We start from the raw sequence: 14,441 nt of genomic DNA on the forward strand, positions 1-14,441 counted from the left end.
CACTGCCTAATTGTGCTTTCAGCTGGCTTCAGGAGTAGCTTCCTCCAAGAAAAACTCCCATCAGCCAGATTTTTCCATATTTATCTTTCTGGTGTCGACAGTTCATACCATTCTGCTGTGACCAGCATTACATATCTTCACTTTCTTTACACGTGAAGTCCCACAACTTGAAATTAACTTTTTCTTCAAAGGCCACCCTCTCTACCCCATACAAGCTCAGTCTGCCTTCTCTTCAGCAGTTGTTTTCCTCAAACATAGCATTAAAGAAAAGCTGAAATCATGCCCTTTTGGCATGAGTAATGCAACCAAGAGAAGGTTTTTGTTTCACCTGACTTTCTCCCAACAGCCTTTCAAGTCAACCCCACTAACATACATCATTTTAGAGTGTATTGGCACAAGCTCAGTCCATGAGCTTCCAGCTGAGTAGCCCTCAAAGAGCAAGGTCCTTAAAAATATATAGGTATCTAAGTGCTTTGGTACATTTGGATTTAGTCCATTTAAGGTTTATCTCATGGGTCTCGGTTTATCCATCTTACATGGGATCGACAATGGAAAGCTTTGGCAAAGAAGTATAAATCCAGTTAAATACCTGAGCAGAGGAAACCAGCCTGGGAGGGAGCCTTGCTGGAGGCTGATGGAGCCCTGCAGTGGTGGTCAGTCAGGGACCTGTGGTCTGGCCCAGGGACCTGGGGACTTGGTCTGGCCAAGGGTCTTTCCAGCACATGATGCTCAGAGGAAGCAAAGTGAGACACATCTTTGTGTGTGGGAACCATCTAGTCTTGCTGCCCAAAACCAGCCATGGGTGTTGACAGCATAATGGGGAAACCAGAAGGGAACAGGAGAGGACAAGGAGGTGGCAGGGAGTGGGAGAGGGTAATACTTTGAAAGTCTGGGTCCACCTTGGGCTGATGCTGCACCCCAAACCATCTCCTAGAAGCAAACAAGCCCTATCAAAGAGTGAGCAAGTGCCCTACTTTAGCACCTTCCTTCTTTCACTCCAATTAAATAGGGCTGAATACTTTCTGCCACCTCCACGCAGTGTGGGGGTGACAAAGCTGTCCAGCAAGTCAATTTCCATTGTGTGTCTGGGAACTCCACCTTTCTCCATGGAGATAATGCTTTGCAAGGACTGGAGCTCTTTCGTCCTAACTGGTTATTTGTCTGCAACAGTTTTGAAGCTTTATGTGAGTTCTGTGAAGAGCTGCTTCACCAAGCTTGTGTCATTATCCATGTGTTTTTGCTAACATTTTCCTGGTTTCTTGTGTTTCAGTTGCAGCTTGAGGACTTGATGCCCATTGTAATGTAAAACTAAGAGACTTCAGATTTCTCAGATATTACCGAAAGAAGTGCTTGTGGGTACCATTTGTATATAAGCATCCTGTATCACTCTGAGTCACAGCCTCTTGTTGTCAGTGACACCCCAAGGGGGAGAGCATCACCCTGGTCTGTCTGCTGCAGCTCAGTAGGAAACCCTCATGATTCTGTGGAGCTTTACCCAGCCTCCTACTCTTGCCTCCTGCCCTGCATACACCTTCCCAGACAGCACAAGTTCCCACTGCAACAGTTCAGTGCAACGGGGCCCCATGCCAAGTGTTTTATGTGTCCATCCACAGTCCTGCACCAAGCTCCCTGCCAAGGTCACACAGAGTTTACAATTGCTCCCAGCACGGGCTGGCTGGTAGGGCTGGTGTGCCCTGGGAGCTCATATAGAAAGAGGCATGACCAGGGTGCTAGGAATGCATGCTAAGCACAGTGGCTTTTTCTGGAGTCCCCATCCCAACTGTCTCTCCTTAGGAAGCTTGTGAGATGTGCCATGGCTCCTCCTGATCTTTTGCTGTCCCCAAGAGGGCTTGCTGCATTACTAATACAGGTACTATTGTAGTGGCCTCAGCACTGAAAGGGCCCTGAGATTGGTGTATCAGTCAACATGTCTGTCCTGTGTATTGGCTGCTTCCAGAATCTGACTTCCAGGGGGCATCCTTGGAAATGAAGGTCTTACCATGCATGGCCAGTGCAATCTGCCCTCCAGATGTCACTCCTGCCACACAAATCCACACTATGCCATCCTCCCCATGCAGTCTGCAGTAATGGAGAATGTGATAAAGTAGGTTTTCTTCCTTCATTGATTTTTCTTGCCACTGCTCCCACACTTTAGATTGGAACAAGGCCTGAATCTTTTCCCACTCCTGGTGGCACCCCACCCTGCATTCACTGCAGAGATGACACATGTCTGGAATGGAGGAGGAGCTCTCACATGCTTGCCATGTTTAGTGCTTACCGTAAAGGCTCTCTTCCTGAAGACCGTGTTGATAAAGCAGTGGGTTAGGTTGCAAATTAATCAATCTAGCCAGAGCTAGCAGCAGACCATGAGGGCATTCTGGTTTTTTCCCTGCTGTTGCTGCTTAGGTTTTTTGGTTTTATTTGTTTTTTGGTTGGTTTGTTGTTGGTGTCTCCCCCCCCGCTTCCCCATGCTACTGCTGATGTGACAGGATAGCCCCTGGCCCTCAGTCTTGAACCATATGAAACACTGTGATGCTGTTCAGCTTTTAACCTGGGAAGGAGTGGGGGGCTGGACCACACTCCTAATAGTTTCCTGCACTGCCCATCTCAGTAATTCAGTAACTAAAACATAACTGAAAATCATCTTTAGTGCTAAAGTTCATGCTTGTCTTTGTAGTTCTGGTCCTACCTGGCCCTGTCCCTCCTCCTTGCTACAGCTTGTGGTGCTCTGACTTGGGTTTCCTTTTACTACAGACTCTGTTTGTGAGGTTTATTTCCTGTACCCACTTAAAACAAAAAACACTGTAATGAATGTTCTCTCTCCTTTTAAAGCAGTTTCATCTAATCTGACTCTGTAGACAAGATCCTTTGCCTCTCCATTTGCTTTCCCGTTGTGGCTGGGGCCTCTTCAAGCCACCTAAAACTAACAGAGGTGCAGTATCTTCACCTTCTCTGGGACTACAACAAAAATGATAAAATGGCTCTTTTATAGCCACTTTGTAAAAAACCCCTACTCTCAAGTGTGGCACATGCCATTTAAGCTATGCAATGGGGTGACAGCAATTTTAAATGTCCTCAGTGTGTGTTATGAAACAGATACCAACAGCTGATAACAGCAGAATGCATTGCAAAAATTCCTGAGCTGCTGCCACCCGCTGGTGTCACTGCCTCAATTTTGCAATGTCGAAATTCTCCCATGCAAAGGTCCAATTTCCATTTTTCATTCACATAAAACCCAGAGATCCTTAGGAGTTCGAGTTCCTTTTCCCACTGTGTCCAACACACCATCCTTCTTTGCACAGAGCAAGGAAAGGCAAATGAAGTCAGAAAGCCTCTTCTGTGTTGAAAAGACAGCAACTCTTTTCTTCAAAGACAGAATTGGTAGATAATTTTTCAAGCTTGTTCTCTAGCCTTTTTCTTGACTTCCAGTCTTATTTACTAACTGGAAAATAAATCCGCATCTGACTTTTCTCTGTAGGCATTTCTGATACTATCTGCATAAGGAGAGGAGGGCTGGTGTTATGGGAAGAGCATGAACTACATGCCTGCACTTTGCCCAAGCCAACTCCCACCAAAATCACAGGTGTCCTCTGCCACCTCCCATGGGAGGGTTGTAATTAAATGCCTGACTATTCCTAGCACAGGAAGGGGCAGAGGTTGCTGTGAACCCTTCTAGATCCCAAGAAGCCCCTGTGGCTGACCTGTAGCTTCTGTGCACCTGGTGCTTTGGCACCTTCCAGCGCCCTGCAAGGAAAAGTTGACAGCAGCTTCCTACGAGGGGTGAGAGATGAGATCTCCCCTGGTCTACACAACCATGAAAGGGGGGACAAGGGGATGAGAAAACGGGCAAGCAGCTGGTTGCTACAGCCAGGTGTCTGAGAAACAGACAACTGGCTGAAACAGTGTGCTTTGCCATGCAGGACAGTGGGGTTCCTGGAGGTGCAGAAGGAGGGTAAGAAAGATCATGAGATTCCTCACAAAGCAGATTTGGCCTCTGCAAACCTCCACAAGCACACTAATGGGACAGAAACACTCAGGGATGCTCTCGTACCTGCAACTGACAACACTGAGTGGAGAAAGATCTCTCCCACCTCTAGAGAGACAGACACTTGTGGCTGGAGCAGAGAGATTTCTCTGAACAATTTTTCCTGCATTTCTGTAGGCCTTGCTTGACATGACTTCAGAAGTTGCAAGAGGCGTAATGTTTATACTTATAAGCTGTGTGAAAATATGCAATGTTTATACTTGTTAGCTGTGTGTTTATAAGGTTTGAGAACATAGTATGTTTATAGTAAGAAAGTCTTGAGAAACTGGAGATAATGAAACACCTGCAGATCTCGGAAAAACCCTAAAGGCAGAGCATTAGAAAGAGCTTTGCATGCCAAGTATGATCTTAGGCCGCATGGACAGAGCCTCAGATCCAATAAACCGAAAGCATGAGACGCGTGCACAGACTGAGCTATCCAATCGCCTTGTTGTGAGCATGTACCCAGAACAAACTAAACTGTATAAAAGTTAACTCATTTAAATAATAAATTGGACACTGCTGATCACATTGATCGTCTGCTTTGTCTCTGTACTCCTGCTGTCCACAGACACTGAGTCAAGAACAGGGGGAGAGACCAACTGACTGCCATGGGAGGTGCGAGTCAGGCCACTCTCTTCCAGCCACATGCTGCTTGCAGGGGCACACCTTCCTGCAATAATGTGAAGAAACAGGCAGCTTTATAGAAACACAACACAGGTTTCTGTTTTAATGAGAAAATAATTATATACTTGCATTGTAGGCCTCACAGTCACTATAAAACAGAAGCAGGATAACATTTAAGTGGTTAACATACAGAAAGCCAGGTATTGTTGAAACTAGTTGGTAAGTCATGACAAGGATGCTGCCTTTTGGCTGCCAAACATGTCACTGCTACTCTATTTTCCTTCAGATAATGTCAGTACAGAGCAAGATGAAGCCCAAATTGGCAGCTTTAAAAACGAACTGTTCAGAAAACCTGCACTGTAACTCCAAACTGATTATGATCACAAATGCTAATGCTTAACTATTTTTCAATACACAGTTTCATTAAAACCAGTCTTTGCCACGGGAAAGGATCTCAGCGTTTCTTTTGTGGAGACAAAGTTAACTCTGCAATAGTGCTCTTTTGTTGCATTTGATACAGTCATATATAGATAGATATGTAATACTGGCGTATACTTATAAACACCTAAGCTTGGTAGCATGCAAATCAAATAACAGAGGCAAGGAAACTGCATCTCACTCTTGTTACCACAGCACTGAATGTGCTGCTGACTATGAGTGTCCATAATTTCTGGAAGAGAAAAACTGCTGGGTGGAAAGTCTGTCTGTCCTGGACTGATACATGCCAATACTTTTGTGGCAGGGGCTGAGAGCAAATACTTCTATCGCAGAGGACTCTTGCCTGGAGTCTCCTCACCGCCACATCCCCCTTCTAGAGGAACAATTTAATTTTCACTTCAGGCCAATTGTAGCAGTATGGGGGGGATGTGGCAAAGCATGAAAAGATGCCCGACAATGAGTGATCAATGTCACTAGCTTCCAATGAGAGAGCAGGGGGGAAAAACAGGCCTACAGGCTAAAGAACATACTACCACAAGTTCCTGGGAAGGCAGTCCAGGGCTCAGCCAGCTTTCAGGAGCAAATATTGGAGGAAACTCTGAAAAGCGCCATTTAATGCAACACCACCTCAGCACAAGTACAGAGGCCATATCCTCTTCTCAGGAAACTCCTTCTTCCCATTCTCTCTTAATCTCTCCCCAGAGGTGGAGGGAGCCAGGAATCTTCTTGACACAGATGTGCAGAGCTCACAGATGCAGCTACATCATGTATGGTCTCACTAGTGCTGCACTGGTGCCACTGCTTTTCCTACAGCTGTACAGTAACGACCCGCCTGCAGATATTAATCACAGTGTCGACTGCCACGTCTGAACAACAGGTCCCCTTCATTAGGTATGTAATTCCTTCACAGGCATGGTGCCTCCTTGAGATAAGCTTGCTGCCCTTATCACAGTGAACTCTCGGTTCAGCAGCAGTTTTCTTCTATTCAATAGCACTTATGGAGACAACTGACAGAACTGAGTCCATGGGTATATACAATTGTATTTGCTACAATTCCCTGAAAATAAGCCTCCAAATTATATGTGTCCATGGACAGAAATCACGTGCTGAAGGGTGGTGGTGGTGAATAATTTGGTTGCAAGCTCTGTGTTTAAGAAAAGCACCAAAAGTATGTTCACAGTATCGGTACTCATTTTAAATGAGCTCACTGTTTCAGGATAAAACAGCACAGCAGGTCATGAAACCAAGGAAAGGCTTAGGGAGGACACAGTATCCTGGCTGATGATTTCTTAAAAAGATGTCAAAATAATAACTGACTGTAAAAAAGACAGTATTCTGTATAGAAAAAAGCTCGGTGTCTTTTTTCCCATCACCTCCCAAACTTGTTGGTTTCTAGTCCAGAAATTATGGTTCCCAGTTGTAAAATACTCCTATTGTATTGCTTGGTGATAAGAAAGAGTAAACCCGCAGCCTCTATACTACATACAAATACAAAGCACAAGAATTAATACCACATTTCTTTTCCTAATCGTCAGCTTACAAAACTGGTCAATACTTTGCAATTGTGACTCATGCAAATACCATGTTGGGTCAAATTTTAATATCACAAATACTGCATTAACTCAGTGCCTTATTTTTATATCCCCTTTCGGAAAAAAAAAAAAAATCATAACTCACAACTATAGCTGGTATAACAGCTTTGGAGAAAATAATCAGTACACACACTGCCATACACTTCCTGGTATGCCAGCCTCACGCACACACCCGCACACACCCGCGCACACGCGCACACACACGTGCCCACACGCGCACACAGAACCACACTAATCCTTCACTGCTGATCCCAAGCCTAAGCAATAACTAAAGGCTCTATGGTTTGCTTGTAGCGCTGGAAACACCTGCTGAACAGCAGAAGTAATGTTTTCTTCCCTTGTCTGCTCTTCCTTGCTCATTCCTTCCAACTCATTATGCCCTTTAGCTTTTTTGTTGCCTGGAAACGTGAAGACTTCCACAAAGCACTCTACTTCAAAGGCTTTTTACGTTGTATAAATATAGTTGAACACATAACTATCTTTTTTCTTTATTTCTTACCTCTTTCTAGGCCAGAGTCTGGCTTAGTTCAATTATTGCCTCATTTAAAAATTAAATGTCCTTTATTATCCCTTTCCCACTACCTTTCTGCTTCAAATTATCCATCTTCAAAGATTTAATACATATGCCATTCTTTTCCCTCCCCACCATCAAAAAATAGTTGTCATCCGCTAAATACAGATTTTCTACTTAGAAACTTTGTTGTGTAAATATGCTCTGAGAACCTGGAGTTCAGGTGATATTGCAAGCATATAGGATCCTAAAGCTAAGGTAATCCATTTGGCTTAGCTCTCATCCCCATCTATTCCACTCCTAAATTGTGATGGCTTGTGTTTGCAACACAAGGACTGTTTGACTGAGTCTGCTGGATTGTATATTTGCAATAACTGCCTCCCTGTTTGTTGGGTTTTTCTCCTTTTAAACAGATAAATTACTAGAAAGGGGAGCAGAACCCACCCCCCCAAAACAACCAGTCCAACCCCAAACCCAACCCTTCAGTGTCCTCAAAGAAATAGAACAGAGGGCAGTATCTTCGTGTGTTGTGGCTGGATAAGAGTATGCCGAATTAATGCTGACGGTCTTGGTGCAGCGGCTGCGGGAGGCAAAGGAACTGCAGGAGGTTCTGACAGGAGCTGCTGGGTGGACAGTGATCCTGGGGGCAAGGCAGGGCTGTCAATTCAGTCAACACGAAGCACAGGTGTGAGCTCTGGCCACAGACTCGTCCATGACAACTTCCTGCCATATGCCTGCAGCCTATCTGGTCCACACAGGGACAATCTTGGACACCCCCTTGTGCCCACCCCCAAGAGCTCCCACCCCCTGCAGCCTCTCCACTGCATTATTTTCAGAGGGGAGATGGAGAGAAGAAGAAGGGGCTATTTTCTAGGTGTGTTCTTCCTGTAACTTCAGGATTGCCCGGAGCAGGATCATTTCTGTGTCTATGTGCATCGAGTTTCTTGTGTATTTAATAAATATTGGACTAAAATGCTGCTGCTTTCATGGTGGGTTTTTGTGTTTGGATTTTTTTTGTTTTTCTTTCTTCCTTTCTCTTTTTTTGGTTCCGGCATGCCTGGTCGCTGTCTTCACACCGCAGTGTGGTTATTCATCCTCCTCTCGGTTGGCATAAATGCCGGCTTCCCAGCGCAATGCCAGAGCGCTCTTCCTGCGGTTCACCCTGGTCGCCTCCAGGACCTGGTCAGGAGAGAAAGGGAAAGCACAGGGTGTCACTCAGCTGCCCACAGCCCCTGTGTAGGGGTGTCCCACACTGTGCACCTGGGCAGACAGAGACCAGCCAGGTAGGCAGGGACCAGCCAGGTCAGCCCCTCCCACAAGGCTCCCAGTGCCGCACCTTGTGCAAGATGGGGAGACTCATGCAATGAAGCACTTACTGATGGCACACAAGAGCAAAGCCACACCACAGGAGGACAGAAGTGGTAGGAGTTGTCTGGCAGCACCCAAATGTCTTCTGGGGAGCCCCACTTGCCCTTTACCAGCCCAGCTGCACATTGCCCCATCCCAGGGTCTCGGCCCTCTCCCTAGAGGCAGCTGCAAACTTTCAGTACCAGGAGCCAGCAATCAGCAAACAGTCCAGAGGCTGTTTTGGAGCTGCACATGAAGCCCAGAAAGCAGCTGGCTGCCTATTTTAGTACTTCACCCTCTCAGGCAGAACTAGGCAGCACCCACCCTGCCACCCTCTCACCCCTGCATCCTCTTCTCCTGGTTTTTGTCTTGCAGTTAAGGCGCTGTGATCAAAGTGCTCTTGGAGTAAAAGGACATTTACACAAGGAAGAACTACAAAATCTGGTACAAGATGGGCTCCAATACATTTATATGTATTTCATATGCACATAGTCACACACGCAGATACATGCACACACTGGGTATGTATTGTACATATGCACACACATAATTAACTAAAAAAGTAAGAAACAGTTTTAATACGTGTTTTAAGAAATTGGAAAGAAAATGAGACAACACCAAAAGGCATCATTGTGATGTGTGTCTCATGTACTCCTCAGCATGGCCATGGCTGTTTTCCACACAGCAGATTAAGATATAAAGGGGTCTGGATCCTTCTTATAGAAGCACATGACAATGTTATTTTCTGAACAATACTGAATTAACAGCTCCATGATCAAATTACAAAGCTGCCAATGTTCATTAGTCTCAGTGTGTTTTAAATCAGCCCTCCCAAAAAAGCAAACTTTTGAAATTTTTAATGTTAAAAAAAAATTGTAAAAGATTCCCACAGTTAATACATGACTCTTCACTGAAACAATGCCATCCATCCCGGGTCCCTACTGCTTCCTGCACAATCCTTGGCTGCAGAAGAGTAGCAGACCTTTCAAGAAAGGATGATGCTGTTTCATTCTTCTGTGTAGAAGGTCAGATACAGTGAGGACTTATGTCTTGACTGGAATAAAAATAAATAATTTAAGACTAAAGAAACTCTTCTTTCAGATGTGACAAGATGTGTTTGGAAAAGTATAGAGGTACTAGGCTCCTGTACAGGCAGTATCACAAAATCAGCTCTGAACTGCCAGCTGAAATTACAGGCCCTCGTAACTTTGCTTATGGGAATAAGAATGCACTACTGCATTTAAACCGAGTCCTAGACCTCCTTTCAGGAGCTGAAGATAGGGTGGAGTTTTGCCAGTGTTAGTATTTCTTTGCCCTCTGGGTTTCTTTTGACTATGAACAAGTCAAAGAACTAAAGGTAAAATTTAGCCAAGAGAGAAAAATTTTAACTAAAGCTCTATCTTCCTTCTCAGCACTGACCAAGGCTACAAATCTAGTCCAGGTCCACTAGAGGGATTTTTTTCTGAAATTCTGCCCAAAATCATGCCTCCTCTTTCTGAAGGACAATCACCACCAGAAGGGGGGACAAGGGCTGAATGGTTTCTATTCTACCCAGTAGAGGACAAATGTGATCACAAACCTAACTATATATCATGGTTAGGCTTCGTGAATGAAGATTTAGGAAGGCTCTATCCATGTTTGTTGCAAGCACGCTGGTGGCTTATGAGGCCAATACGAGATAGTGTATATATATAAAAATAATCAAAATCAGGAAAAAATTTGTCTGAGACATCAGCCTGTAAACTGTGTACTGGAGTTATTCCCAGTGAAGGGGTAAGGACCACCAGTTTAAATTACATGTCTGGGACTCTGAGTGCCTGAAGCAAGAAAAGACAACCCAAACTGAACAATGGAGAAGCGAAACTGGGAAGAAGCAAAAGTTCAAACCTAAACTGCCACTATATACTTAAATGAGATATGCTGAATTTGGCCTGTAAAAATATGTCAGCTGAAAATAATATGGATTTTACATAACTTACAACAATTTCTAGTCAGTGGTTTCCTTGCTGGAAATCACAATATTATGAAGGTCCCTAGTGATGGCTTGCAACAGTCAGGACCCTTGAACAGTGAAGATTCCTGCTTTGGATTAGACAGTTTGTATTTGTCTTAAAAGATAGCAATAGGGTTTCTTCCATTTATTCCTGGTCTGCAAACATGCCCAGAGGCTTGTCTACTTCTGCAAACATTGCTGGTTGCTCCAAGCAAAGCTCTATCTAGGTTTGTATTAGAGATACCACGCAGGCATTGAATGTGGACTTCAGACTTTGCAGGAAAACAAGTAGTGATGTCTGGCTCAGTATTAAAATAGCAAGCCTTCTAAATGGTAGAGCATATAAATTAAAGGTCCTTTTGAATAGTTACTCCAGAATTATTCTTCTAATCTACTGAAAAGAGTGTTTGACCTAAAACAACCCTTGTTTTTACAAGGCTGTGTCAGTTTTAGACCCGCTAGAGGAAACAGTGGTATAATTATAACATGCAACTGGAATGACTGCGTGGGGAATTGGGACTCCTCAATAGAGCATTGAATTCATGACCCAGGAAGCTGCTTGCCTAAAAACAGGAAGCAATCTCCATTTTAAAGTTTTTTTTTGGCAGGTATCAGGGCTAACCCTAGACCCATCATGAGTCCAGCACCAAAAGCTTTCCACAGCAGGTCAAAGAAGCAAAGTCTTTTGCTTTTATTGTTGTGGCAGTTTTGGGGGTCTGTAACACATTGCATTTTGGCCATGTTACAAAATGCTTCCTTAATGCTTCATAAGTGCCCTCCTTGGTGATGCCCCACATCAGCTCAGTGGATGCAGGCAGGGCAACCCAGGCAGGACCAGGCTTGGGTGCTCAGGGTGTCCTAAGGCAGCCAGGGTTCATAACTGCACGCAGTAAGCATATTCTGAAAATCAGAAAGATCATAAAGCAGACACTTCACTTAAGGTTATGCTTCTTCAGCCTGTGAACTATGCCCTAATGATAAGGCCACGTAAGTGAAAAAAAGCAATGTTACATAAAACCTCTTATTTGGGAGAGGTGATTAAAGTACTGGCTGCAATAGGACACAAAGAATTTGGAGAGCAGAAGCAGGTGTGAGGGAAAGAAAAAAGATACGTAGGGCTGTAAGAAGCACTCTTCTCTCTGCAAAAAAATTGCTGTGTGGATCTTGTGGTTGCAGCTCAAGGTCTCAGTAAGAATTGCAGAGGGTTCTTTCCTCATAGATTTAATTTATTTTTGAGAATTAAAAAAAAAATCAAAAAATTTGAAACATCTGCCACTGTTAGGTGTAAGATTAATTTTTCCATCCGTCCGAAAGATGGAGACCAACTTGTCCTGAGTTTCCCTCCAACACATTTAACAATAATTGATCTCTAAGTGCCAACAAAAAAAGTAAAATAGATATATGCTTTAGCCCAAAGCATATTTATGTCAACCACTGAAGTTCTCTGCGTAGTCAGAAAACTGACTACTATCCAGTACAGGCTAATATTTATTGAACGCTAGCAGCAAAACTGATGTGCAAGCAAAAAAATTTCTCTGGAGCTTAATATTTTACTGATTCTTCCCATCTGGACCTCGAAGAACTGAAAAAACCCAACCCAAACCAACCAACAGTCAAAAATCAACCAACCAACCAATCGAAAAAAACCCAGAAAATGCAAAGGTCTGGGTGTCTAAAATCTATGCATACGATGCAGTAAAGTTGCTGCAGCACGTCCATGGAGCACACTGTGCACAAAGGCACAGAAGCACAAATTCAGGGAACAGACTGCTTGCTCCTGCAGATGTGAGCATTTCTGCTCAGGAATGATAAACTAAATGCTTTAAATAAAACTGGAACTATTGAGAGAACATCTATTTCTCCAGTACGAAGGTATTTCCTTTACTGCACCTACTTAATCTATTCAGTGAATACACTAGGAACTGGGTATGTGAGATTAAAATGTGTTTACTTGAAACAAGACAGAAACAGTATTAAATTGCTGCTGGTCAGTATTAAAACACAAACCGTATGCCCTGTGCCATCTAATCTAGTGTGTTGGTTTTGTTCTGTAACATTAAAATTTTCAGCAGTAGCCTTTAATGCTGCATAAATGTCACCTAATTGCAGTTATCTCCTGCAGTATGATTGGTATTTAGGAAGCTCAAGCTAATGTCCTGTAAATTTGAATATTCATACAGCTCTAAGGCCAAAAGCAGAAGATTTTGAGGATAAAAACATCCCATATACGGGCACACACGTAAGTCTCTTTAAAACAGCAGAAGGATGTGCTTTTAATATAGGCTGCAGGGGTTTGGGGGTGATGCAACCACATTGCCCTAATGAAGCAGGATGTAGTTTCCTGCACGTAGTTTAACTTCAGCAGTTACTGTGCCTTGCTGAGGGGTTGTTTGCTGCTTCCCGGAGTGGAGCTGTCAGGCTGACTGCATGGAAGGCCCTGCTCCCAGCTGGTGCAAGCACAGCTGGGACAGCTCCACTGCTGCCAACAATGGCTAAAATTGAGCCACCTGCCTGCACTGGAGTGGATAATGGAAAGCTGTAGTGAACAGGAGACACAGCTCAGCTGTGAGGTCACTAGAGAGTAAGGGCATTTCATGCTGTTCCTTCTGAAACAACTGCCTGGCTTCAGCTAAAGATTTCCAGTGAGAACCATATGGTTTCTTCAGTCTGAGGCTAGATGCTGGGGATTAGCCAGAACACATACTTTCCTTTCACCTGCATACAGAACTGCTGTGTCCTACAGCCTTTTTTATTTCTAACGCTTTTCGCATTCACGCACATTCACTTCCAGTTCCTAATTCCTTGTGTCATTATCATTATACAGGTGGACACAAAACTTTTCCCAGCAGAAGGCCACAGGCTGGGCATGTAAAATCTATACCTGAGCTTATGCCTTTCACACAGCATCAAACACTCCGATCACTACTTGCTGTTTATAAATCTTGACTTAGATTATTGTGCAGATATTATGGAGGAGGAGAGGCTCAACTTGTGTTTAAAATCATCTGAAAGCACACTGCTCTTATACTGATTAACTCTCTATAAATACTCTACACAAAGATCAATCACTGGCTTCTATCAGTGAGATAAAACCCACACTAAATTATTTAATGAATAGGAAAGACCTGACTTTGCTTTACTCTCCAGGACAGAAAACATTCATGTACTTGTCTTGAGGTAGCTGATGTGGTCAAATATGTTATGGAATATGAAAATAGTGGAAGGTTCATGTTTATAAAAAAGTGCTGATGTTGGATAAATGAATGTCAGTCATTACCATAATCCGCACAGAAAATTACAGGCAACTGAAATATCCACATTACTAAGCATCTTGTTCTTAACAAACATTGCAAAAGTGTAGTTAGTATCAACTACCTGCTCTTAAAATTACTGCCTTTGGCAAAGTCCAGCTTTATAGGGATAAGGAGTGTGCAAGCTCCGCCTTGCTAAAATACTAAATGTCACTCTAAATACCCTTTCCTTGGTAGGTCTGTGTTTCTTCTACCCTGAGACCAACACTGATGCTAAGCTGTGGGAGTCTGATCAGTCATCACATCACAACGGACAGGGACAAGGACAGGATCACAAAATGCAGCAGACTTGAGGCCATGCACTTGACCTGACTCTTCTTCCACAGCTGAAAGGTTGATGTTCAGGTTCTTTACAAAATACAGAGATTTCAACACATTGTAATCAGAAACAAAGGAAAGCCACGGCAGTTTCACTCAGTATCTGAGGGTGCTTGGATCCCAGGTTTAGCTTTGCCCGCTAAATCATAAAAGGGATTAAGGAGAAGTTCACATTTCTTGCCTCAGGAATGTTCAAGTCCTGGGCAACAGCCCCCATTCCTTTAATTACAACCCCTCCTGTGCCAGAAATTGTAACCAGAATCCAAGGGTTAGAAAAACC

General features: G+C 43.8%; 1 protein-coding gene across 11 annotated transcripts in view; it reads right to left on the minus strand.

The window, feature by feature from the left end:
• Nucleotides 1–4,724: 4,724 nt before the first annotated feature.
• PALM2AKAP2 (PALM2 and AKAP2 fusion) overlaps nt 4,725–14,441 on the minus strand; it is a 264,728-nt gene continuing 255,011 nt past the window's right edge. For all 11 annotated transcript variants that reach the window (XM_051789324.1, XM_051789323.1, XM_051789325.1 and 8 more), the window contains one exon: nt 4,725–8,371. In XM_051789324.1, coding sequence (XP_051645284.1) covers nt 8,279–8,371 — 93 coding nt within the window. In that variant the 3' untranslated portion in view covers nt 4,725–8,278. The remainder of the gene's footprint in view (nt 8,372–14,441) is intronic.

The sequence above is a fragment of the Manacus candei genome, unplaced genomic scaffold, assembly GCF_025592945.1.
Source record: "Manacus candei isolate 608988 ecotype Guabito, Panama unplaced genomic scaffold, ASM2559294v1 h1tg000027l, whole genome shotgun sequence".
In the NCBI taxonomy this organism is placed as follows: Eukaryota; Metazoa; Chordata; class Aves; order Passeriformes; family Pipridae; genus Manacus; species Manacus candei.